The 27,401-nt window shown below is 39.2% G+C and overlaps 1 protein-coding gene across 1 annotated transcript; it reads right to left on the reverse strand.

Annotated features, from left to right (window-relative positions):
- CREBL2 (cAMP responsive element binding protein like 2) lies at positions 1-24,899 on the reverse strand. The gene is made up of 4 exons (XM_047787517.1): positions 24,563-24,899; positions 5,654-5,851; positions 3,812-3,956; positions 1-1,273 (listed from the first exon to the last, which is right to left on the reverse strand). The coding sequence occupies exons 1-4, from the start codon at positions 24,575-24,577 to the stop codon at positions 1,269-1,271; spliced, it is 363 nt and encodes a 120-aa protein (XP_047643473.1). The 5' UTR covers positions 24,578-24,899; the 3' UTR covers positions 1-1,268.
- Between the last annotated feature and the right edge of the window lie 2,502 nt (positions 24,900-27,401).

The raw sequence follows: 27,401 nt of genomic DNA on the forward strand, positions 1-27,401 counted from the left end.
GCAGCTGTGATGGGAGCTAGAGAGAACTCTGCCCTTTGCCACTCCTGCCAGGCCCACAAGGGGCGGTGCTGTGTGCGCCTCTGGCTCCAGTGCTTCACTCCAGAGAGAAGGCACAGCCAGGGCTGAACCCAACGCACACCCACAGTGTGTTTCTTTCTGGCTCAGAATACATTCATCAGGAAACTCAAGTCAGGGAAGAAACGAAGTGTTCCGGTGGTTATGGCTATAGCCATTAGATCTACCAGCAATCTGTCCCTCATTTCGTTCCAGATCTCTTGAGGCAGAAACTCCATCTCAGCAGCTAATTTCATCCTATTTTCTTTAGAAAAATTCTCCAAGTTAGTTGACCACACAACGAAATGTGTGTGAATATTCACTCCGGCCCTCCCCATACACACATATATATAGACATACAATAGAAACACATACATATATTTGTACTCTGGGTTGTCAAGATGATGTATGCTGCTGAAATGCCTAACAGGTTACTTCTTGTTTAAAAATAAAGTTTGATTAATGATTCTCCAAGTATGGATTAGGCCCTAGCAAACTTTTAAAAATACAGTTTTAGAAGACAGCAACAAAAGTTTTAAATAGAGGCTATCTTAAGGGCTTTCTTGATGGATTTGGTTAAAGTGTACATTATTTAAAATAGGCATATCATTATGGATTATAAAAATAGAAATGTATATATTTGTTAATACATATTCACAGCTTATGCTGGAATGGCTCACAGGAGAAATCATGGTTATGCAGAAAATAAACATTACTCAAGTAAATATTAAGAAATAAGATTAGGTCCATAAAGGCTAAGAACTTATAGTCAGTAATCAGCCCATTTGGTTTCTCTTTGTAGGGGAATCAAAAACATGAAAGGAGGTGACACCTAAACATACATACACATACAATTACATGAATTACATGGAAAGAATATAAATTAACCAATAAAGCAATGTGGAGTTGAGGTGCAAAAATACAATCTTCACCCATTCTCTCTACTCCTGTGCTTTCAAGCATTGCAACATGTTAAATGCCATGGGTGGCAATACCAGCAAGAACAGGTCTGAATGTTTGTAAATTTTTAAGTGTTGAAGATTAAAGCAAAATCCTTTGAGATCTATGATCACACATTTTGGTAGAAACTGCAGATTTACAGAGATGACTAGGCAGTAGGTAGTAAATGGAGCCAAGGAGTAATCTTGCCCATCCATCCTCCTTAGGAATCAGAATATTGGCTTCAACCACCAACTCATCATTTTATATGATCTTCACCCTGAAAAATACAGTTATAAATGTAAGAATGTTTTTAAAGTCAATGAAGTTTGGTTAATCTGTTTTAAAATGCATAATTAAAAAAAAAATTAACTGTCCATGGGGAGGCTCTTTTTTTTTTGGGGGGGGGGCCACACCAGGGCATGCAGAAGTTCCCAGGATAGGAGTTAATTGGAGATGGAGCTGCAGGTGCCAGCCTACACCACAGCCACAGCAACGCCAGGTCTGAGCCGTGTCTGCGACCTACACCACAGCTCATGGCAATGTGGGATCATTAACCCACTGAGCAAGGCCAGGGATGGAACCTGCAGCTTTATGGATACTAGTCAGATTCGTTACTGCTGAGCCACAACAGCAACTCCTAGGGGAAGGCTGTTTTTAAGTAAAGAGTGAAAGAAAACAACTGATTTGGCTTTTTTTCATTAAGTCAATTTAGATTAATGCAGATGTTATAAGTTAGGAAAAAGCCAATCCTACAAATTTATAAAAATTTTTTAAAAGATAAAAAATTTGTAACATTTCCTTATAATTATTTCAAGTGCTCCCAAAGCAATCACAATGATGAAGAAATCAATACATGACACTTCATTCTAAAATCTTTACAGCCTCCTTAACAAATGATGATAGATGTTATTCTATACATAAAATTTTCACGCCATACAGGAAAATTAACTCAATAGATCAATGATCTAAATGTAAGACCTAAAACAAAGAGCTTTACTTAGAAGAAAGCATAGGGGCAAATCAAATCTTCATGACCTTGGATTTGACAATAGAGTGTTAGATATGACACCCAAAGCATGAACAGCAAAATCAAAAATAGATAAAATCGACTTCCTCAAAATTAAGTTTTGTGCACCAAAGGACACTATCAAGAAAGTGAAAAGACAAGCTATAGAATGGGAGAAATATCTGTAAATCATATATCTGATAAAGATCCAGAATCCAGAATATATGACAAACTCTTACAAGTTAACAAAATGAAAAACAACTCAATTAAAACATGGGCAAGGGACGTAAAGATACAATTCTTCAAAGAAGATACACGAATGTCCAAAAAGCACATGAAAAGCTGCTCAACATTTGTCATCAGGGAAATCCAAATCAAAACCACCATCTGATGCCACTGGGAAGGCTATAGTTTTCAAAAATGGAAAATAAAAAGTACTGGCAGGATATAGAGAAATACTTTGGTGGTAATGCAGAACATTTCAGCCACTGTTTGTGGTTCCTCTAAAGTTAAATATCAAATTACCATATGACCCAGCAATTCCACTTCTAGGTATATACCCCAAAGAACTGGAAACAGGTACTCAAATACATTAAGTGTATATGTGTGTTTATAGCAGCACTGTTTGCAACAGCGCAAAGGTACCCATCAGTGGATGAATGGGTAAACAAATTGTGGTCTACATATACAATGGAATATTATGCAGTCATAAAATAGAAAGTACTAATATATGCTACAAAGTGGATGAACCTCAAAAACATTATGCTAAATCAAAGAAGCCAGATACAAAAAGTCACACTCTGTATGATACCATTTATGTGAAATATGTAGAATAGGTAAATCCACAGAGGCAGAAAGCAGATTCACAGTTACCAGGGGCTAGAGGGAAGGGATTAAGTAAGTAATGCTTAATGAGTCTAGAGCTTTCTTTTGGGGTGATGAAATGTTTTCTAACTAGGTAGAAATGGTAGTTGTACAACACTGGGAGTGTACTAAATGCCTCAGAATTGCCACTTTAAAACGATTAATTTTATGTTATGTGAATTTCTCCTTAAAAAAAAAAAATCCTTATAGTGATGGGCTACTGAATGAGGACAGAACCTGAACTAGGGGAGGACAGGGTCTACTGTTATAGCTGTGTGACCCTGAGCACCTTACTGAGCACCTCTGCTATTTCTTCATTTATAAAATGAAAAGTATAATTATACTTAACACAATTATTGGAAGAAATAATTAAGATAAATATAAGTGAAAGTACTTTGTAAACCAAAATACAAATAAAATGTATTATTATTAACAGTAATTAGAATGGTACACTCTTATTAAGTCTACTTTTAAAAATTTCCTTGAATATATCAGTTGCTCTTTCTACACCCCATTTAAAACACATTTCAATATTTTGAATCTTAACACCATTTCACTTGCTTATTAATGTATTACAAATGACATCAACATTTTATTTGAAGACATACCAAGAAAAGTGGTTAATAGAAACCCTACTTTATGGTGTTCCCATTGTGGCTCAACAGGTTAAGAACCTGACATAGTGTGAGGATGCAGGTTCGATCCCTGGCCTTGATCAGTGGGTTAAGGATCAGGTATTGCTGCAAGCTGCAGCACAAGTCTCGATGTGGCTTGGATCTGGTGTTGACATGGCTGTGGCCAGCAGCTGCAGCTCCAGTACAACCCCTAGCCTGGGAACTTTCATATGCTGTAGGTGCAACCCTAAGAAGAGGAAGAAAAAAAAAAAGAGAAACCCTACTTTAAGTCATTCCTCTAAATATAAATTCTCCCATGTACTGTACTCACAGGAATTGCTGTTAGCTTCTGTCTTCCCAGCTTTCAGGTGCCTGTTTGAGTTCTGCTGAGATTTGCTCTGCTCTTCTCCAGTGAGTAGGGCCTTTATTTCAGAAGGGATTTTTCCTTGGTCCATTGCCATGCACCACTGCTTGTACTGAAACGTGTAAAATATATTTAAGTAAAATTTTACTAGTCAGAGTTCCGCAACCACAGGTAGAAATCTTAGACATAAGAACTCCCATAACCAATGGTCCAATGGCTGCTGGGAATTCCACCTCCTATTCATAACCCAGGACATGGCTGAGGCCTGTGTCTTCAGAAGTGGGTGAAAAAACATGGCTGCATCTTTCTTGTGATGTTTGGCTCATATTAAAAAGGCCCTCTGGCTAAAAGAGTTATCTCCCCAGTTGTACCACTCATTAGAATTCATCTCCTTTTGGGGGTTCCCTTCGTGGCACAGTGGAAACGAATCCATCTAGCATCCATGAGGATGCAGGTTTGATCCCTGGCCTTGCTCAGTGGGTTAAGGATCTGGCGTTGCCCTGAGCTGTGGTGTAGGTCGCAGATGTGGCTCAGATCTGGCGTTGCTGTGGCTGTGGCATAGGCTAGCAGCTGTAGCTCTGATATTCGACCCCTAGCCTGGGAACTTCTATATGCTGCAGGTGCGGTCCTAAAAAAGCAAAAAAAAAAAAAGAATTCATCACTTTTTGCTGTCACATTATTTCTGCTAAGATAAATAATTTTGTAATTTCCTTTCTCTATTTCATAAATATTCACTAAATATCTACTTTCTACCAGGGTGCATACCATGGACTTTGGGGATATAAAAGATTAATCATTCCATAGACTATGTCCTCCAGTGGCTTACACTGCAGAAGCTGAGAAATAATTTATAAGTCAAACTCAATGTATTTTTAAAAAGTCTACTGAGGGAGTTCCCGTCATGGCTCAGTGGTTAACGAATCCGACTAGGAACCATGAGGTTGCGGGTTCGATACCTGGCATTGCTCAGTGGGTTAAGGATCCTGCGTTGCCGTGAGCTGTGGTGTCTGCAGACATGGCTTGAATCCCCGCGTTGCTGTGGCTCTGGTGTAGGCCGGTGGCTATGGCTCTGACTGAACCCCTAGCCTGGGAACCTCCATATGCCGCGAGAGCGGCCCAAGAAATGGCAAAAAAAAAAAGACAAAAAAAAAAACATAAAAAATAAAAAAGTCTACTGAATAATGTATAACTGGACTCTCTTCATGCCCCAACTTTATCTCCTTGCCCTCTTAACAAGCTGGAAGAGCCTGCCCCAGTTTTGTAATGATCATGGTAGTATTACCTCCTTCTTTTCCAACCTGTCACCTCCTCTCCTAAACTAATGGTAAGGGGCTTTCTAGTCTCTTAAGTCTACATGAAAGAATGAATAAAAACAGGCCAAATAAATAAATAAATATCAAACACAAATGGTACAATACTATGCATATTGTTACATATTATACTGCTTTTTCCACTTAGCAATATAGTGTAAATGTCTCTCTAATCAGTAAACATATGTGTGCATTGTGATTTCTATTGGATGCAAAGTCATCCAATATATGAATGTAGTATAATTTATTTAATCCATCCCCTATTATTGAACATTTGGGTTATTTTCCTTGTTTTTTTAAAATCATAAACAATCCTCAATGAAATAGTCACTTTCTCCTCCCACCAGCAGTGTATGAACTGCTTATCTGTCTATGTGCTGGCTAACAGATTAATATTTCTTTTCCATGTTTTTCAACTGGATAGGTGAAAACTGGTGTCTTCATGTTTTAATGCAGCTTAGGTTGATTGTTTTGTGCATTTATTGACAGACTTTCTCACCATTTCCAGTTCCTCTCTGAGGGCACAAATGGCTCTTTCCCGACTGGATACCAACTCTTCCAAATACTGGTACCTCAGTTTTTTCCTGGCCCGACACTCTCTTGCACTCTGTCGGCTCCTCTCGAGTTTGGCCTTCAAGTCGATTTTGGCTGGCTTTCGACCGCGTTTGCCAGGCTTCTTCACTTTGCCTCCAACCACCTTTGAGAGAGAGAAGTAGGCATTTTTTCCCTTAGTTGTGGGTCTAGGAAAGTGAATGTGGCTGCATATTAGCAAGGAAAACGTTTTCAAGTAATAAACAGAGCCTGTGGAACTAAGAAAGCATAATTCCATCAAATGCCTTATGATTCTTTGCTTCCTATTTTTTTCCCTGATACTTTTTCTTTTTGTCTTTTTAGGGCCTCACCCACGGCATATGGAGGTTCCCAGGCTAGGGGTTCAGTTGGAGCTGTAGCTGCCGGCCCACAGCCACAGCAACTCGGGATCCAAGCCACGTCTACGACCTACACCACAGCTCATGGCAACGCCAGATCCTTAACCCACTGAGCAAGGCCAGAGATCGAACCCAAAACCTCGTGGTTTCTAGTTGGATTCATTAACCACTGAGCCATGACAGGAACTCCTTTCCTGCTACTTCTGATACCATGAATGTGAGAGAAGCAATAATATAAGTTTTCATTATTTCTTTAAATAATAAACTTTTTCTAATAATAACCTTTACATAGCTTAATAGTAAACTTTATGAACCATATGTAGCTGGATAATAAAAAACTAAAAGATTGCCACTAAATATTTGTTCACAAAGAATTTTTATTGACTTAAGAAAATAAGTAAAAAAAAATCAATATTTGGAATCGTAAGTTCAGTATGATCTCAATCATAAAACAACACTTAGAAGAAAGGATGTCAATAAAAGGTCAGTGAGGATTCTCTGTTAAGTGTGATGATAAATAGCTTTTTTCTAATGTGTAATTTTATAATTGTTAAATATTTACTATTAGAAAAGTATAAATTTATATATAAAATTGTGTGCATATATAAATAAATCCATATCCTAAGAAATTTGGCTATTGATTCCCTCTTCAAATTTGCTGAGCCCAAAGGAAAATACAGGAAGTCCCTGAAATCCGCAGGATAATTCTCTCCTGCCTTTCAAAGTCTATAATTATAACCCTAGACTGTCTCGGGAGATTTCTAACTGCTCCCATTTGTATCAGAAACATCCTCTCAATATCCTTGTTATTTATTTACCTGTATAGGCACAAGTTTTTGGTGACTGGCAAAGTAATTTGATCTTCTTCATTTTTTTTTTTTGTCTTTTTGCTATTTCTTGGGCCACTTCTGCGGCATATGGAGGTTCCCAGGCTAGGGGTCGAATCGGAGCTGTAGCCACCAGCCTACGCCAGAGCCACAGCAACGCGGGATCCGAGCCGCGTCTGCAACCTACACCACAGCTCAGGGCAACGCCGGATCGTTAACCCACTGAGCAAGGGCAGGGACTGAACCCGCAACCTCATGGTTCCTAGTCGGATTCGTTAACCACTGCGCGACGACGGGAACTCCTGATCTTCTTCATTGTTTAGCTTTGGAATGTCCTCAAGTGCTTATACAAGACGTAATTTTGAGATAAAGATAATGAATGTTAAAATAAATGAACCTGAACTTATACATCAAATGAATTTCCTTTAAAGGAGTCATCTTGAAAGGGGTACCTTTTTCCAATGAACGAGCTTTCTTGGAAGCTGCTTTTGGAGCCAGTTTCTTACAAGCCACAACACAATGTGCCACATTACTTTCTAGTGATACATTATTCTTTAAATTCCCAAACAACCTAATTGTCCACTTTATCTGATGAGGTTCTGAATGATGTCTAGTTCTTTCTGAAAATTACTCTCAGAGAATAAAAATGTCATTAACTTCAGTATACTGAAAAGAATAATGCTGAGGCTTTAAAGGCAATTAAGAGAGAAGATGAAAAACTCAAACACTGGCAAGTCACTGGAATAAACATAGAAGCCTTACAGGTAATAAAACTAAAAGGATCAATATTTATTTGGATATAGAAAAACTCTGATCTGTTTGTTTGAAATCACTATTAATACCATACACCAACAGTACCCAGTACCCTATAAAGATCAGATCATTATGCAGTATGATGGTTAGGTCAGGAAAGCCAAACTTCAAATGGGAACTAGCTATATTTACCAAAGCCTGTGTCACAACAGGATGGCTAGCTACTGCATCTAGCATTTTAAGGGGGTTCTGAAATGAGATCGAATACTCTGAGGCTCTGAGAAAATATCTTTTCTTTACACCACCATCTTAAACGCTAGCTGCTTGAGTACTATTCCCAAATTAGTTGCAACTTTTCAAAAACTGGTATTTTAAAGCTTTCCTATTCTGCATCATCACATTTTCCCCCCAAATAATAATATACACCTCAAGAAACTTTTCTTCAGAGTCAAATATATAATTAGCAATTGTAGGATGACTAGTGGACCAAATATTACCATGGACTAAATTTTAAATTATCCTTATATTACATCAATTGTAATAAAATATTTTGAAATCACCCTACATTAGAATAAAGTGTATTTGCTACTGACATAGTTTTTAAGAAGCACTATATTTACCTAAACTGCATCAAGGAAGAATCCTTATCTCTGGCTTAGTTTCCACATAGTTTTTGTGAAACTAAATTCCACTTTCAAAAAATCATAAGGACAAGCAACTGTCAAACCAGACTGAAATTTAATAAGATTTCTTGTCACCTTAACTACATGACAGATCTCTTGTCCCAGTTCCTTTCTTCAAAAAAACCTTATGTGGAAAGGGAAAGTCCAGAAATTTCTTTGGCAAACAATTCCATCTCTAGCAATCTGTGTGTGACTGCGCTGCTTCAAGTATAGTCATGTCTAAACTCATGTCTATAGTGAAATAAACAGTAATCACATCTATTCTTTAGGCATTAAAATGAGTCATCAATCACACCCTGCTATAATCTAATATCTCATATACTGCTGCTTTTAATTAATTCAGGAATGGAATTCAGGAATGGCTGCCTTTCAGAAGCCAGTGAGAGGACACAGTGTACTTCAAAGATTTCATTGATTTTTTTTATACAAACCTAGCATAGTCATAAAAATCAAATAAAAGTTATAACCCTTTGTTTAGTTTTCATGGTAGCAAAATACTTAAATTGGAAGTGTTTTATTACTTTTTTTTAAAGTAGGAAGGCAACCCAGGGCTCTTGCATTTTATGTCATCTGTAAAATTACATTTAAAACCACCACTACTCTAGCTTAATATTTCCTCAGTAATAAACTGAATTTTTGGCTTTTGGTGCTAGCTAAATCTGATTAGTGTACCGGTTTCTAAGAGTCAAGCACATCACAGCATTTCTGTAAATCTTAGGTAAAATAATGTATGAAAGCACTTTGTAAAAAGAAAGAAAAAGTATTATACAAATGTAGCTTAGTATACTAAGTTGTCCTAACAAATGAATTTTATATATTTCATAAGCCATAAAGACTGGGGGACAAATAAGGGAAGTTAATTAGAAATTAGGAACCAGAAACTAAAACTGAAATCAACCTCACAAATTCCTTAAAGATCTCTGAGCCACAAGTTAAGTCTTACCAGTGTTTCTTAAAATTTTCACAAACTCGGTAATAACCACATTTTCTTTTTCACCCACCGCCCCCCCACCCACTCTCCTATGTCTTCTGTGAGGAAGCACATTATTGTAGCTAAAGAAAAGTACTGATTTTTATGCACCAACACAAACTCCAAAGAAAACTATGAAAATAACCCCCAAATTTATTTTCTGTTCTAATTTTATTTCTACTGACATAAAGCGACATGAAATTTTAAACAGCTATTTTTACAACAATGTACCTCTTTATTGGCTATCCATGTTACCTCCTGTTCCTCCCCAAAACACACTTGTGAGCTGGGGACCAAAGGTACAAAGGGAAACACAAGGCCTGTCCACCTAACCCCAACTGCTAAGAAAAGAAACCTGCCAGCCATTGATTTTGTCTTGCCCTGCACAGAGAACTTACTTCACAAAGGTAGGATATTAGAGATGTTAGATTTCAGTAGGGCCTCTGTAATACTAAGTCTGTCTTCATTAGATATTAAAAATGTTAAAGTCTATTTATCATAAGCAAGTAAGAATGAAAATCTACTTTTCTGCTAACTTTTTTAACACTTTCTCCTTTGAAATAAGTTAAAAACTAAAGCTCACGATTTTCAGAAAGTAAGCACCAGGGACTTGGTCATATATATTTTACCTTAGTATACAATAAGTATTTAATAAATATGACAGATTAAAAAAAAGACATTCCTAAATAACCAATGAGTCATAGAAGAGCTCATAAGGGAAATTTAAAAAATACTTTAAGATGAAGGAAAAGGAAAACATACCAAAACTTTATGAGATAAAGCTAAAGCAGTGCCCAGGAGCTATAAACATCTAAATAAAGAAAGAAGTAATATTTTAAAACCAATAACCTAATTTTCTACTTTAAGAACTAGGGGAAAAAAGAGCAAATTAAACCCAAAGCAAGTAGATGAAAGAAATAATATTAGAGTAGAGATAAATGAAACAGAGACTAGAAAAACAACAGGAAAAAAAAACACCACCTGGTTCTTCTGAGAGACTAAAAAAATTGACAAACCTTCACCTAGACTGACCAAGAGAAAACATTCAAAACTCCAAAATCAAGACTGAGAGAGAAGTCATCACTATTGACTTCACCAAAGTAAAAATGGTTATATGGGAATACTATGAAAAATTACATGCCCCAAAACTAGATAACGTGGTTGAAATTGACAAATTTCTGGAAAGTCACAAAGTAGTAAGACTGACTCAAGAAGAAATAGAAAATCTAAAAGGACCTATAACAAAGAAACTGGAAAAGTAATTAAAAATTTTCTCATAGAGAAAGTCAGGGTCCAGGTGACTCCAAACATTTGAAGAATTCTCCAAACATTTGAAGAATTAACACTAATTCTTTACAAACTCTTTCAAAAGACAGAGAGGAAGGAACATTTCCCAGTTCATCCTATGAACCAATTATCAGCCTGATACCAAAACCAAAGCTGCCATAAGAAAAGAAAATTAAACACCCAAATGAGGAATAGAAGGGAACTTCTTCACCCCGATAAAGGGCATCTATGAAAAAAATCCACAGCAAATGTCATAAAGGTGAAAGACTGAATGCTTCCCCCCAAAGATCAGAAACGAAGGATCTTGTCTTCTCTTGTAACTTCTATTCAACATTGTATTGGAAGTTCTAGCCACAGCAAGAAGGCAAGAAGAAGAAAGAGAAGGCATTCAGATTAGAAAGGAAAAAGTAAAACTATTTCTATTTAAGGATGATATGATCATATACATAGAAAATTCTAAGGAATACAGAAAAAAACTATTAGAGCTGATAAATGAGTTAAGCAAGGTTGCAAATACAAGATCAATATATAAAAATCAGTTGTGTTTCTATACACAATGAATAAGCTGAAAACAAAATTATGAAAACATTCCATTTAGGAGAGCATAGAAAAGAACACAATACTTAGGAACAAATGTAATAAAACAAATACAAAACTTAAACACTTGAAAACCATTAAAAATCACTGTAAGGAATTAAAGAAGATCTAATAAAAGAAAGATATTCCAAATTAATGGATTGGCAGACTTAATATTAAAATGACAATACTCCCCAAATTGAGCTACATATTCAACACAATCCCTATCAAAATTCCATCTAACTTTTTGCAGAAACTGACAAGATAATCCTAAAATTCATATGGAAATATAATAGAACCAAAATAGCCAACTCAATCTTGAAAAAGAGCAAAGGTGGAGGGGTCACACCTTCTGATTTCAAAATTTATTAGAAAGCTACAGTAATCAGGATAGTGTAATACTGGCACAAGAATAAATATAAAGATCAATGGAAAATAATTGAGAATCCAGAATTAAACCCTTATGTTTATGGTCAACTGATTTTTTTTTCCCCCTACTGATTTTCAACAATGTACCAGAACAAGAGAGAAATGGGGAAAAAATAGTCTTCTCAATAAATGGTGCTGGGAGAACTGGATAGCCACAGAGAATTAAGTTGGACTCTTACAACATGCTATATATAAAAATTAACTCAGAATAAAAGGCTGAATTTATTAAAGAGAGACAACTACAGGACCCTTAAGAGGAAAACATAAGAATAAATTTTTGTGACCTTGGATGAGGCAATGATTTCTTTTTTTTAAATTAATTTATTTTGCTTTTTAGGGCCACACCTGTGGCACATGGAGGTTCCCAGGCTAGGGGTCAAATCAGAGCCACAGCAAGGCAGGATCGGAGCCATGTCTGAGACCTACACCACAGCTCACGGCAATGAGCTGAGTGAGGCCAGGGATCAAACCCGCAACCTTGTGGTTCCTAGTCGGATTCGTTTCTGCTGCACCACGACAAGAACTCCAGCAGTGGTTTCTTATATATATGACATCACAAGCATAAGCAACAAAAGAAAAAATAAACTGGACTTCACAAAATTAAAAATTTTCTGTTTCAAAGGACAGCATCAAGGTGAAAAGACAATTCACTGAATGGGAGAAAATATTTGTAAATATTTGTAAATCATATCTATGACAAGGGAGTTAGATCCAGATACATAAAGTACTCTCACAACTCAACGATAAAAAGATAAATAATCCAATTAATATGAAGGGAAGTGGAGTTCCTGTTGTGGCTCAGCGATAATGAACCCGACTAGTATCCATGACAACTTGGGTTTGATCCCTGGCCCCGCTCATTGGGTTAAAGGATATGGCATTGCCATGAGCTGTGGTGTAGATCACATCATAGACGTAGCATGGATCTGGTGTTGCTGTGGCTGTGGTATAGGCCAGCAGCTGCAGCTCCAATTCACCCCTAGCCTGGGAACTTACACATGCTGCAGGTACAGCCCTAAAAAGCAAAAAAAAAAAAAAAAAACCCAAAAAACAAAAAAGGAATGAGGGCAAAGTACCTGAATAGAGATTTCTCCAAAGAAGATATACAAATGGCCAATAAGCATATGAAATAATGCTCAACATCATTAGTCATTAGAGAAATGAGATTCAAAATCATGGGATTATCACTTTAAACCCACTAGGATGGCTATAGATTTATGGCAAAATGCCAATAACAAGTGTTGGTATAGGTGTTATATTCCTACATTGCTTGTGGGAATGTAAAATAGTGCCCACTTTGGAAAATAGTTTCGCAGTTCCTCCAAAATATTAAACATAGAATTACCATATGACTTAGCAATTCTACCCCTAAGTATATCCTAAAAAGAAATGAAAACATATGTCCACATAAGAACTTACACACAGATGTTCATAGTACTATTATTCACGATAGCTAAAAAGTGGCAACAGCCTAAATGTCCATCAACTGATTAATGGATAACAAAATGCAGTGTATCCATAAAATGGAACATCAATCAGCCATAACAACGAATGGAGTACTGATACATGGTACAACATCGATGAACCTTGAAAACATTATGCTAAGTGAAAGAAGCCAAACACAAAAGGCCACATACTATAGGATTCTATTTATAATGGAATGTCTAGAATAGGCAATCTATAGCAATATAAAGTAGATCAGTGGTTGCTTAAGGCTGGGAAGGGGAAGGAGAGAATGGCGAGTGACTGTTAAGGGTTTTTTCTTTTTTTTTTTTTTTGGCCATACCCACGGCATCTGGAAGTTCCAGGGCCAAGGAAGGAACCCACGCCACAGCTGTAACCAGAGCCACAACAGTATCAATGCCAGATCCTTAACCTGCTGTACCACAGGGAACTCCTTTTTTCTTTTTTAAAAATTAATAGACTTTATTTTTTAGAGCTCATTTTGGTTTACAGGAAAATTCAGCAAAAAAATGGAAAAAAAATAATTTTTTAAAAAAATTACAGAGTTCCCATATAGTCCCTCTCTCTCTGCCCCCATGGTTTCTCCTACTAGCATCTCATACTGGTATGGCACATTCACTACAACTGATGAACCAAATGTTGATGTATTACGAATAAGGAAAGTCCATTGTTTACATTAGGGTTCACTCTTTGTATGGTACAACTCTATGGGTTTTGACAAATGCATCACGTCATGTAACTGCCATTACAGAAGCATACAGAATATTTTCCCTGCCTTAAAACCTTGGCAGTCATTTATTGACTTGTTTTTTTTTTTTTTTTTACTTCTGTACATCTTTGCCTTTTCTAAGATGTCATATAGTCAGAATCATATAATATGTAGCCTTTTCAAACTGGTTTCTTTCACTTAGCAATATACATTTAAGTTCTTCCACATCTTTTTGTAGCTTAATAGCTTGTTTCCTTTTATGGCTAAATAATAAGAACACTACTCCACTATATGGACATACTACAGTTTGTTTATAAGGGTTTATTTTGGGGGTGATAATATTCTGGAATTACATGGTGGTGATCATTGTACAACTGTGAGTACACTAAAATATCACAGAATTATATACTTTAAAAGCATGAATTATTGGTATGTGAGTTATTTTTCAATAAAGCTTTTTAAAAATATGGCTATTATAAGATGACAGGAACCTTAGAGAGCAGAGAGAGTAGTAGCAAAGGAAGAATCAAGGTGGCACAGAGACACAAGCTGATGAGGATAAAGAACATTACGGAGGGGAGGGGCATAGCATAAAGGGTTTAATTTTTGAGTTTAAAAAGGCTGAGAATGAAGAAGAAACTACTGCATTTAGCCAAGACAGAGCTCCCAATGCCACAGTCTCCCCAGGCAATGGGTTTAACTTCTGCAGGAAGAGTGGGTTTAGGGTGTACACTCTTTAGGGGCTTCCTCAAGTGAGGAAGACACTAGTGTCCAGGTTAAATTCTATCCCAAAGATTCTTGGATCATTTTACTTCTAGCTTTTTAGGAACAAACAGCTGAAACAAATTCAGGGCTGAATCAGGGAGTGCAAGGAGGGAGCTCTTAGGGTGGGCAGGGCCTTGAGCCAGGCCCCCCCCAGTCAGCTCCTGCTACTTCACACCACCTCAGGGGAGGCAAACACTATCATCCTCATCTTCTTCAGGTAAAGAGGGGAAAATTAATTTATTTAACAACCTTTTGTTGAACACCCACTATGCCCCCAACACTGTCAAATTCCAGGAATATTAATGTATGATAGGTTCTTTACTTTTAATATATTCAGACTAATGAAATGCAGCAGATATGAAAAACATTAGAAAGGGCAGGATATCAGTATATACAAGAGTGCTGACATACAGGGATGCTTTCACACGCACACACACATTGACACACACCTCTTTATTTCATAGATGACACAGTTTTAGTTCAGAGATCTTCAGTATCAGAGCAGAGCCTAGTGCCAAAGTCCCCTGATTTGCATCACAGCAGCTTGTCAAAGGTAACTCATTCTCATCACGCATGATTATTTCCCTTCCACATTTCTAGGGTAGGACTCATTAACCTGAACATAGAATTCTCGGCAGGAGTTCCCGTCATGGCTCAGTGGTTAATGAATCTGAGTAGGAACCATGAGGTTGCAGGTTGGATTCCTGGCCTTGCTCAGTGGGTTGACGATCCGGCGTTGCCGTGAGCTGTGGTGTAGGTTGCAGATGTGGCTCAGATCCCGCGTTGCTGTGGCTCTGGTGTAGGCTGGCGGCTACAGCTCCGATTGGACCCCTAGCCTGGGAACCTCCATATGCTGCGGGAGTGGCCCAAGAAATGGTAAAAAGACAAAAAAAAAAAAAAGAATTCTTGGCAAAGGCTCTCAAATGGACAGGTGCTTTATATATACTGCTATATTAATGCAATATAGTCATTCATTTAATGACTGGATTCATTTAATCCAGCTCACTGTGACATCAGTCGCTTGATGGAGGACAATGGTGAGGAGGTTAACAAACTTTTTCATTTTTTCATTTTTGCTTCTTTGAAATTTCCTTCTACTATTGTGACTCTCCATGCCCAACCCCTGAAGTCATGCCAGTTTACTCCTTTACAACATCTCTGATTTGTCTCTTCCTCTCTATTCCTACTACCTATACCTACATTACTCTGGGCCTGACTTACAGATTATTACAATAGGTTCCCAGTGGGTCCCCCCTCAGCCCTCCTTTTCCATCCTTACTTCCCTAGGTAATTTATCTTACAAAGAGCTGCCAAATTAACCTTTCTTTTCAGCCTGTTAAAATATCTTGAGTGGGTTTTTCTTTATTGTAAAAAAGCAATACCTGATCATCACAGAAAGAATAAACTTTAAGGGCCCTTTGGCCACGTCATGCTCTAGTTCTGGAGAAGACCAGTGCCAGAACCTAAGTCATCATATCTAGTATGTTAGTTTCCTGTGCCTGCTGTGACAATTACCACAAACTTGGTGGCTTAAAACAACAAATTTATGCTCTCTGTTCTGGAGGCCAGAAGGTTGGCAGCCCTGCACTCCCTCTAGAGGCCTTAGGGGAGAAGCCGTCCTTTGCTTCTTCCAGCTCCTGGTAGCGGCGACATTTAATCCTTCATTTGTGGCCACATCAACCCAATCTCGGCCTCTGTGGTCACACTGCCTCCACATCTGTCTGCCAAATCTCCCTCTACCTCAGTCTTAGGACACTTGTCATTAGATTTAGGGCTCAGTAGTAATGTGAGCACCACAGATACAGAAGATGTGTTTTTCATTTCTTTTCCAACACTCACTGTATCTGGCCCAGAGCCAGGCATTTAAGAGACGATTATTAAAAGACTGATAATTGAATGAGAAAATGCAAAGCAAAATTAGCAGTATCTTGCAGTCTATTTAAATTGGTATCACTAAGACCATGACTACCACCAGCTTACAGAAGGATGGATGGACAGAAGGAAGGGAGAGAAGGAGGGAAGTCAAACCTCCATCATAAGGGATATAAAAATCTGAAACACCAATCAAGAACTCTCATTATTTTACCACCTTTTTTGCACTTATTTACATCCTACTGCTCTAATTCTTAAGGCAACTCAAAAATTTCAAGTTGTTACGTCTAAGAGAATTATTGCATTTACATGAAGTGGTAGCGTCAGCCCCAGCTAAAAAGGAAAATGGCAGGAGAGCTTGTCTCACTTTTCTTTTGAAAACAAAGAGAAACTTTATCTTCCATCGATTAAAGAAAAATATGATAGAAATGAATGTGCCCAGCCACTGCTCTTTACCACTTTAAAGGAAAAAAACAAGCAGCTACACTTTCATTTGGTGTTAAGGTCCCCATAACTTCCTTCACAGCTGTTGCTTTGGCTTTTTGTCTTATTTATCCTATCTTCAGAAAGAAAGAAAGTCTAATTACATCTTCCTGCTGCTAACTTTTCTGCCAGGTTTTTCTAGTCAGCAAAGAAGAAAGGAGATAAACCAGCCTTCTCTGACAGAGAGTTGACTCCCACCTCTTCCCTCCCTCCGCCAGCTAAATATAATACTGCCTGAATATTTAATATTTTAGCCCTGCCTGAAACTTACAAACTGATTCCGTCTGAGTGGCCTACAGGCACATTTCATTTTATTGTACTTCATTTTGTTACACTTTTTACAAAATGAAGGTTTATGGCAACCCTGCATTGCCAGATAAGGGTTAGCATATTTTAGCACTTTTTGTTTTGTTTTTTTATCTTTTGTCTTTTGTCCTTTTAGGGCCGCACCCGCAGCATATGGAGGTTCCCAGGCTAGGGGTCGAATCGGAGCTGTAGCTGCCAGCCCACGCCACAGCCACAGCCACGCCAGATCTGAGCCACATCTGCGACCTACACCACAGCTCACAGCAATGCTGGATCCTTAACCCACTAAGCAAGGCCAGGGATCAAACCCGCAACCTCATGGTTCCTAGTGGGATTCGTTTCTGCTGTGCCACAATGGGAACTCCAGTACTATTTTTTAATTTAAGTATGTACATTGTTTTTTCTAGATATAATGCTATCATACAGTTAACAGACTACAGTATAGTGTAGGCTTAACTTTTATACACACTGGTATACCAAAAAATTTGTGACTCACTTTATGGTAAAATTCACTTTACTGCATTAGTCTGGAACCAAATCCCATTATCTCTGAGGTTTGCTTATATACTTAACTCTCTTTGCTTCTTTCCCACCCATCTCTTCCTCAATTGTTACATTTTGGCTTCTGGCAGATCACTTCACTGAAACTTCTCTTGCTGGGTCCATAAACAGTCTCCTATTTTCCAAGCACAAAGGTTACTTTTTCACTACTTACTTTACTTGATCTTTTTTTGTAGCATCTTATTGTAGACTAAATCCACACTTCAAAATTTTCTTTTTCCTTAGATGGCACAACAGCCTTTCCTTCCTTCCCTCCTTTACTCCCTCCTTTCCTTCTTTCTCTCTCTCCTTCCCTTTTTTTCTTTTTTCTGATTCTTCTATATCACTAACCTCTCCTTTTCAGTTTATTTTGCTGAGTCCTACTCCTTGGCCTCTTCTGATCATTTTAGGGTTTTCCGGCATTCTGTCTCTTTAGCTTTCTATTCTGTCCACTTTCTTCATCCTGCAAGTATTTTTGTGCATGCCACACCCACTTCATCCTACATGGTAATGGTCACTAGCATGATCTTCAGCTCAGGCCTTTCTTCTGAGCAATCTAACCAAGCTAGTGAGGAATCACAGAGGACTCGTGTTTATTTTGAACCCATTATGTGCTAAGTTCTTTTAACACTAACTCAATAAGGTTTTATTAACACATCCACCTTATAGATAAAGAAACACAGTTCTGAAGAGATTAAATAATCTGTTCAACATAAATCACAGCAATATTTCCTTAGATCAGTCTCCCAAAGGCAAAAGGAAATAAAAGCAAAAATGAGCAAATAGGATGTAATCAAACTTAAAAGCTTCTGAACTGCAAAGGAAAAACCATAAACAAAACTAAAAGACAGCCTACAGAATGGGAAAAATGTGCAAATGATATGAGTGACAATATCCAAACTGTACAAATAGGTCAAACAACTCAAAAGCAAAAAAAAAAAAAAAAAACAACAAAAAACAAAAAAAAAGCACCCAAAAAACTCAATCAAAAAATGGGCAGGTGACCTAGATATTTCTCCAAAGAAGACATACAGACGGCCAACAGGCACATGAAAAGATGCTCAACACCACTAATTATTAGAGAAAAGCAAATCAAACTACAATGAGGTTATCACCTCACACTGGTCAAAATGGCCAACATCAAAAAATCTACAAGTAATAAATGCTGCAGAGCGTGTGGAGAAAAGAGAACCCTCCTACACTGTTGGTGGGAATGTCAACTGGTGCAACCACCATGGAAAACAGTATGGAAGTTCCTTAAAAAAAACAAAAATGGAGTTATCAAATAATCAGACAACCCCACTCTTGGGTATATATCTGGAAAAGATGACAATTCTAATTCTAAAAGATATATGCACCCCAACATTTAGCAATAATATTCACAATAGCCAAGACATGAAAACAACCCAAGTGCCCATCAGCAGTATTGACTTAGAAAGATTATATATATATATACATATATATAAAATGAAATATTACTCAGCCATAAAAAAGAATGAAATAATGCCATCTGCAGCATTCTCTATGGATGGACCTAGAGAATATTATACATAATACTTAGAGAAGAAAGTCAGAGAAAGACAAATATATGATATCGCTTAACGTGGAATCTGAAAAATAATACAAAGGAACCTATATACGAAACAGAAACAGACTCTCAGACATAGAAAACAAACTTAAGTTACCAAAGGGGAAGGGGCCGGGGGAGGGATAAATCAGGAATGTGTGATTAATAGATACACACTTATTTATATAAAATAGGTAACAAGGACCTACTGTATAGCACAGAGAACCATATTCAATATCTAGTAATAACCTATAATGGAATAGAATCTGGAAAAAGGTATTAACTGAACCACTCTACTGTTCACTTGAAACTAATACAATATTGTAAATTAATTATAGTTCAGTAAAAAAATAATAATAATCTGTCCCAAATCATAATAACTTGAAAGTGGTAGAAATGAGATTTGAAATCTTGCTATATGCCACAATCCCTGTTCTTTCCTAATTGGACCATCTGCTTCTAGTCTTGCCCCAATTCCTACATCTTTACCCTTAACTGGTCTTCATATAGCCTTTAGCATTTTTCTTTCTTTTTTCTTTTTCTTTTTTTTTTTTGTCTTTTTGCCATTTCTTGGGCCGCTCCCACGGCATATGGAGGTTCCCAGGTTAGGGGGTCGAATCGGAGCTGTAGCCACCGGCCTACGCCAGAGCCACAGCAACTCAGGATCCGAGCCGCGTCTGCAACCTACACCACAGCTCAGGGCAACGCCGGATCGTTAACCCACTGAGCAAGGGCAGGGATCGAACCCGCAACCTCATGGTTCCTAGTCGGATTCGTTAACCACTGCGCCACAACGGGAACTCCAGCCTTTAGCATTTTTCTTCAAAAATACAAATCTGATATTGTCAGCTTTGATTTAAAATTCTTTAATAGCTCCCTGACATCTGTGGCCTTGGTTGTCAAGCAAAATTCAAATTCCCAGGTCCCATTTCTCAAAATTCTGATTCAGCAAGTGTCTTCTTTATTCCAAACTTTGAGAAATACTGACCAAAATTTCTTAGCTTAACTTGCCAAGCAAATCATGATCTGTACCTTAATTCATCTTTCCATCCTTATCTCTGCCCACACCCCTACTTAGGCCTTATGCTCTAGCTCAGGGAGCAGCAAACTACAGCCCAGCTGGCAAGCCAAAGACACCTGTTGCTTGTTTGGGGAAATAAAGTTTTATCAGAACATAGCCTACAGCTGCTTTCATGCTATATTTGCAGAATTGAGTAACTGCACCAGAGATCACACGGCTCACAAATATTTACTCTCTGGCCCTTTAAAGAAACTCCCCACTTCCTGCTCTAGCTCCTACCAAAATACTTATCTTCCAGTGCAATATGCTTTTGTATAGGACAGCTCCTCTTACCCATTTTGAGGGACACCCATTCTTCCTTACAGATTCATTCCTACTGTCTGAACCTATGTGTCACATACCCAGTTAGGCATCCGTTCTTAGTGCCCCCAAAGCACTCTACCTCTACTGCCCTTTATTTCTTTGTTGTTGTATTTTGGTTTTTTTGGCCACAGCCATGGCATGCATAAGTTCCGAGGCCTGGGATTGAACCAAAACCACTGCAGTGACAGACAATACCAGATCCTTAACTGCTAGGCCACTAGGGAATTCCAGCTGCTCTCATTTCTTACCTCACTGCACTGTAATTATGTTTCTATATGTCTACCTAGCTCACTTAAATGAAAGCTCCTAAGAATATTTATAAACTCTTATTCATCTTTGTATCTCTGCTGTCTAGCACGTCTGGTACATATTAGGTGTCCAATAAATGACCATTAATGAATTAATGGACAAACTTTTATAAAAACCTTAAAGAGCAAAACATTCTGAATAAGGTTAATTACACTTAAATTTCAACTGATATCTGTAGCATTCAATTACTTCTTAGGGTTAAATTATCTGTAGAGGTACCCTATTTAAAAAGTACACATAACCCACACAGGAAAGGAAAGCAGGTTAAAACATTAATATTTACTGTCAGAGATTAGTAAATGAGTTGGCTCTTCTGTCTTGGTCTTGTGGAAAGCATTGATGGAGCAAGAAAATAGAAAAGGCAGAAATTTTCTGAGCCTTGTGCCATTGTCCAAGGAGGGTAGTTCCAACTGCAGTGAAGGATGGCTAAGGGGCCAACAGGAGGGACTTCAAGGCCAAAGGACAGTTCTGGGAACGTCAAAGAGATTTTTGGCCACGTTAAAATCTTTGTGAGAATCAGCACTACTCAGAACAAGTGACTGGAACAAAAGACCTAAGGGGTAATGAAGGTATAAAAAAACCTCATTATCAGGTAATCTCAGTATAAGTTGTGGAGTACAGGTGGAAAGGAAGTATGGAGAGTGGCAGTCCTTATTAGCCAGTGGCTGTCCCCCTCTCTTACCAGTCCCTCAACTGGAACTTGATGCTCCTAAACTGGCAGGAAGACTGGGCAATACAGAATGGTGGTCTCTTACCAGCTTGGTCTGCAGCAGGAGAACATTTGACCTAGGATATTTTAAGTTGCTCATTCCTTCCTTCAATAAACATGAAAGTCAATTGTAAAAACAAGAAATAATAATCTTCTGTCTGTGATCAAAGCCCCTGAAAATAACACATTTCGATTTTCTTTGTAAATGAATGGAGGTTAGGGAGCAGAGGCTTTCATAAAAACAAGCACTTTTTCACCCGCAGGTGGTGGGCTCAGTAGACTACCTTTCTCTGAGACACAGTTAAGGGCACAGTTTAAGTTCATTTCACATCCCATCTTACTGTCCCTATCCCATTTGGGGGCACAGTCAGGAGCAGAGGGTAGTGTGGGCCAAACACAGCTGCAAATGTCATGCGGCCTCAAATCACCATTAACCAGTACTCTATCATGTACAAGGCACACTGCTAGACACTTGGGAGGCAAAGCTGCACCCCCATTCAAATCTGTCCTGCTCTCCAGAAAACTAGATGGCAGAATGTGAGGAGCTCTTGGCAAACTCATTTATCACCACTGATGAAACAACTCAGAATACAGAATCTTTGTAACAGGAGGTGCTCACATCATCATCATATTTCCTGACCTGCTCATTCAAATGCTGCTGCTCCTGCCCACTCTGTCCTGTTCCTGTTGCCCTGGCCTTGCTGTCAGCCAGTTTGTCATCTTTTATTCTCTCACCAGCACAAGCACCATACTTCGAAGCTCCAACCCTCATCTTCCCTTACATGGGGAAAATGGAACCTGAGACTCCATCACCCGTACATAATGCAAGGGAAAAGAGTGTTTTGTGTGTGAGTATGTATGTGTAAACTAGGAAGACAATACAATTATGCAGGACTGTAAACTAGAGCACAGGGTAAGGCAGGACTGGAAGGCTTTTTTTAAGGGCCATTTCATACTACCGCACTGCTGAAAGCAGTCCAGTCCTGCTGTACATGGCATTTAAATATTACTCATCACAGCTACATATATTCAGAGTGAAAGTAGTGTATTCACAGAAGCACTATCCATCCAGAGACACCTGAAAGGGATTTTCTTTTCCATAATCATTAAAGATCGAAGAAACTGCTGGTTTCTAAAGACTGTCACAAAAACAATGACTTAATAAATGAGAACTGAATTCATTTTGCTTAGCTGTGACCCTCCTAAGAAGTAAGTTATGAATAGCCTACCCCCTCCCCCAAATGTAATTTCACTCTAGGCAAAACAGTAACACTTTATACCCCCCACTACAGTTTGCTTGTTTTAGAAATAAGTTCTATGTGATTTTATAGGAAGATAAAATAATTCAAAATTCAATGTATTTCTGGTGAATTTACTTGCAATTACTGAAGACTTTGAGAAAGTTATTTAATGTCTCAAAGGTTTGAAAAAAGAAACAACTCAAAATTAGTAAATATACCAGGAGAGTCTCAAATTAAGGAAATTAAAGAATACTTTTCTTCAGCATCCTTTCCCAGCCATATCTAGGGAAGATAATGGATATAGTACTCAGATTTAATTTTAATATTAACACTGAAAGATCAAGCTGGCAAAGGTTGTTATGAGACATTATCTTCTGATTTTTCTGTAAAACTTTCAGAACTCCACCTTTTTGTTTTGGCAATGGTATTTCCTATTAGGAGGGGTTTGCTATTTCACAAGCAAACTGTTCCTCTAGTGAGTCCCAATTCCAGAGTAGAGCGTTAAGCTTTCTCTGCTATCACTTTCCTCAGTGCCTTCAGCAGGAACAGGAAAAGGAGATAACATAGAACCACAAAGGCCGCAGAGAGAAGATGGAAAATTTTCCATTATCTCTAGGATGAGTGAAACAAAAACTTGATAGTAGCCAAGTGTTATTGGTTAGGTGAAAGGGGGAAATGAAGGAAAAAACTACCACAAGCAGCATGCCAGAGACTATGGAAAGTAAGACCTGTGGAAAGCAGAGGGACTGAGTGTCTACTTTGAAAACTGGCAAATTCTAGAAGTCTGATTCCTTAAAAAAACAACAGCAAACCCAACTTCCTAAACATTCTAGAACATCAATAAGCTGATGATCAACAAACTGACCATCACTATCCTCACGAAATATAACGGGACAACACTGCTGTGTTCAGACAGAAAGGTTATATGTAAACTGTATGAATTAACCAATATTGTTTGTGACCTTATCTTCATAGGGATAAATGATGTGGATAGGGAAAGAGGGATGGGGATGGAATATTAAGACAGATTAACAAGAAGAAATTCACCCCTTTTCTTGGAGAAGGCTTTCGAGAAGATGTTAGATTCCAGACTCTGGACGAATAGCAACAGGAGCTTAGCAGTGCGTTCCAACCAACCACAGGAAAATAGCTCAGAGGGGAGTGAACCGAATATATGAATGGGGCATTGAGTAAGCGAGCCTGAGAGGAGAAAGGGAGACCGTCGAGGGGCACAGGGCCGGTTCAGGGTGCCCTAGTGAAAGGGCTCCAAAGTGGAGAAAGGCTGGGAGGCGGCAAGGGAAGGAACAGAGAGAAGGCACAGTAGTTTCTTCACTTATTTCGGGAGGCAAGTCAAGGACTAAGGTTGGAAAAGCTGACCAACCCGTTGGCCTTGGGTGTGAACATTTTCCAGAGGAGTGGGCCCTTACTGGAAAAACGCAGGCCGCTCTTCCCTGAATTCCTGCCAGGGTACCTGGGGTCACAGCTGGAGGCGCAAGGATGCCTAAGGCAGGTGTTGGCGTGGACCACGGAGTGAGGCTCGGCTGCTGGACGAGCACTTAGCAACAAGCAGGCGGCGGCCCTGCGCGTGCAAACCCCAGGACTTACCTTACTGTCATCCATCTCGGCAGACAGGCCGGCCCGGTCGGGCGCTCCCTCCCCCGACCCTCCCTCTGCTCAGCCGGTCTGGCCCGGCCCGGCCCCGCCCCGGGGGAAGAAGGGGATATGGTTCTGACTGCCCCCTTCTCTCGCCTAACAGTTCCCTTCCCTGATGCCACAGTCACGGGAATGAGGGACCAGTTCAGGAATGGCAGAGCGGACCCTGGAGGCGGCCCAGAACGCCTCCCTTCGCCGCCACCGCCTCCTCCTCCCCCTCCATGACAGGCTCTGGCTGTGTTTACAGACGCCCTGGAGAGCGGCCCGGACCAGGGGGTAGGCGGGAGCGCGGCGCGCGGATTGGCCGCTTCGGCTGCCGTTGCGCCGCGGGATTCTGGGGATTGTAGTTTTCCTTAACGTAGTCTCTGCATGGCTAACTAGGAAGGAAACTACAATGTCCACAGAGCCTCAGCATGGCGTCTGTTTTCCGGCCGGGGAGCGCTGTGGAGGAGGGGCCGAAACTACCTTTCCCACAGTGCAGGCGGGGGTTGTTTGGGCCCCTGGTTCCCGCGGCCTGGGGGCTGGGAGGAGACCGTTGGGGCTCCGTAGGGGCGGCCCTGGGAGTGGGCCGTCTTTAGGGACACCGAGGAAACTCTGAAGGTTATTTTAAAAATTAAAAAGAGAAAACAAACCCTTAGAATGTAAAATGGTACAGCTTCTTGGAAAAAACATTTGGGAGTTAGTCTCAGTATTAGACGTGGAGCTACCACATGGCCAACAATTGCATCAGAAATGACACTCTGTGCCCCCACGAAGACTTGTGCAGTAATGTTCTGTCCTAGAAGAGTTATTCATAATGTCGGAAGGTGGAAGTAACCCAAATGTTCAACAGGGGATGAATGGATAGGCCAATTGTATTTATATACAAAGGAATATTATTAGTCCATGAAAAGGAACACATGCTGCAATGTAGATGAGCCTTGAAAACATGCCAAGTGAAAGAAGCCAGACACAAAAGGCCACATATTGTAGATTCCATTTAGAATGCAATTTTTTAGAATAGTAACATTTAAAGAAGAAGAAGTTGACGGGTGGTTACCAGGGGCTAGGGCTGGGGAACAGCAGGAGGGAGGAGGCAGGGAATGGGGAGTGGTTGTTAACGGGTACTAGGTTTCTTTAAAGGCAGTGAAACTTCTAAAATGTATTTAGTGGTGGCTGCACAACTCTATTCTAAAAATCACTGAATTGTGTACTTTAAATGAGTGAACATTATGGTATGTGAATTACATCTCAATCATTAATAATGAAGAGTGTTTTGTCATCCTGATTTAATAGAGTCAGTGAGCTTCTTGTTGTGGCCTATGTTAGGCCATCGAGAATTTGACAAAGTTTGTGTGTTCATTAACGTTCCTCTGGAGAGCCTTTTGACTCCTTTTCAGACTCCTAAAGTGCTTTGCTACACCCTTCCAAAATTCAGCTGAGGTAGAGTTCTCAGATTTAGCAATAAATATATAGGACATTCACATTTGAATTTCAGGCAAACAAATACCCCTTTAGTACAAGTATGTCCATATAATACTTGAGACACACTTTTACTTTTTAAGAAATGCTGCTTATCTGAAAGTCAGATTTAACCAAGTGTCTTCTATTTTAACTGGCAACTCCAAATTGAGGAAGAGCAATAAAGGAAAGTTGAATCATCTCTGTCCGATCTATACAACACTTCAGAGGAACTAAAGCCAGTCAGTTCCTCAAAAGTAAATGCCACCAGAATTCCCGCTGTGGCACAATGGAATTGGCAGCATCTTAGGAGCACTGGGAAGCAGATTTGATCCCTGGTCCAGCACAATGTGTTAAGGATCGGGTGTTGCCACAGCTGTGGCTTAGATAGCAGCTATGGCTTGGATCTGATCCCTGACCTGGGAGCTCCATATGACAAAGGGCAACCAAAAAAAAAAAAAAGTAAATACCACATGGTCAAGTCATGTTGTGAGGTTTCGACCTCCTGCCCAGCAAGGGAATGGAAGCATTGGTAACCTCCAAACTGCATTCCAGGGGGTCTCAGAGAGCCTAGCCACATCCTCTCTGACGATCAGGGGAGCAAAGGTCTGTGCTCCTGCAGGCTCTCCTCCTCCCTCACCTAAACTGCTTTTGTTTGATTCTTCCACGAGCCCCCTCCACCTCCTTCTAGTCTCCTCTTCTGATGCCCTCTCTCTCCTCCCCAGCTACGCTGCTAAGCCCTCATCTTTTGGATGGAACTGCCTCTCCCCCAGGGTTTGTCCTCTGCCACTCTCTCTGCATCCCTGCTGACAAAGTCTTTCTGCCTCTCTGTCATCAGACTCAATCACCCAGCCCTCAGGAAGAAGGACTAAGACCTTTTGAACCAGGTAGTGAAACTCTGAACATGTGCCAGACAAGTAGTATGTACACCAGCTTCAAGAGAGCAGTTTTTTTCTAGGGAAGGAGAGAGAGGAATGGGATGGAGAGGGTCTTGGGGTGGTTAGCTGTATATTTAACTTTTAAAGAGGTGAGGCAAATACGTAATCTCATGGTGGAGAGTGTGGTGTATTGTTTCCTTTGTATTTCTGTACATTTGAAATACCACACAGTTAAAATAGGACTTTATATTAAAAACAAACAAACAAACAAACCTATAAGCAGGTTCACTTTAGAAAGTGTGGAAATACTTTATTTATTTATTAAAAATATAATGTACAAAGATAAACCATAATCACATCATAAATTAAGACTTAGTAAAGGGAAGAAAATCTTATGAAGAAGTATTGTGTAGTCATATGGCAACCATTTGCTGAGAAGTACCCAGAATTGGTAATAAAGAGGTGAGGAAGAA

The sequence above is a fragment of the Phacochoerus africanus genome, chromosome 7 (assembly GCF_016906955.1).
Source record: "Phacochoerus africanus isolate WHEZ1 chromosome 7, ROS_Pafr_v1, whole genome shotgun sequence".
Classification (NCBI taxonomy): Eukaryota; Metazoa; Chordata; class Mammalia; order Artiodactyla; family Suidae; genus Phacochoerus; species Phacochoerus africanus.

Excerpts from the sequence above, each read along its gene's own strand:
- CREBL2 (XM_047787517.1), bottom strand. Across the intron at positions 3,957-5,653 it reads TCAGAGAGGAACTGGAAATG|TACAAGCAGTGGTGCATGGC; the intron begins GTGAGAAAGTCT and ends TACACGTTTCAG.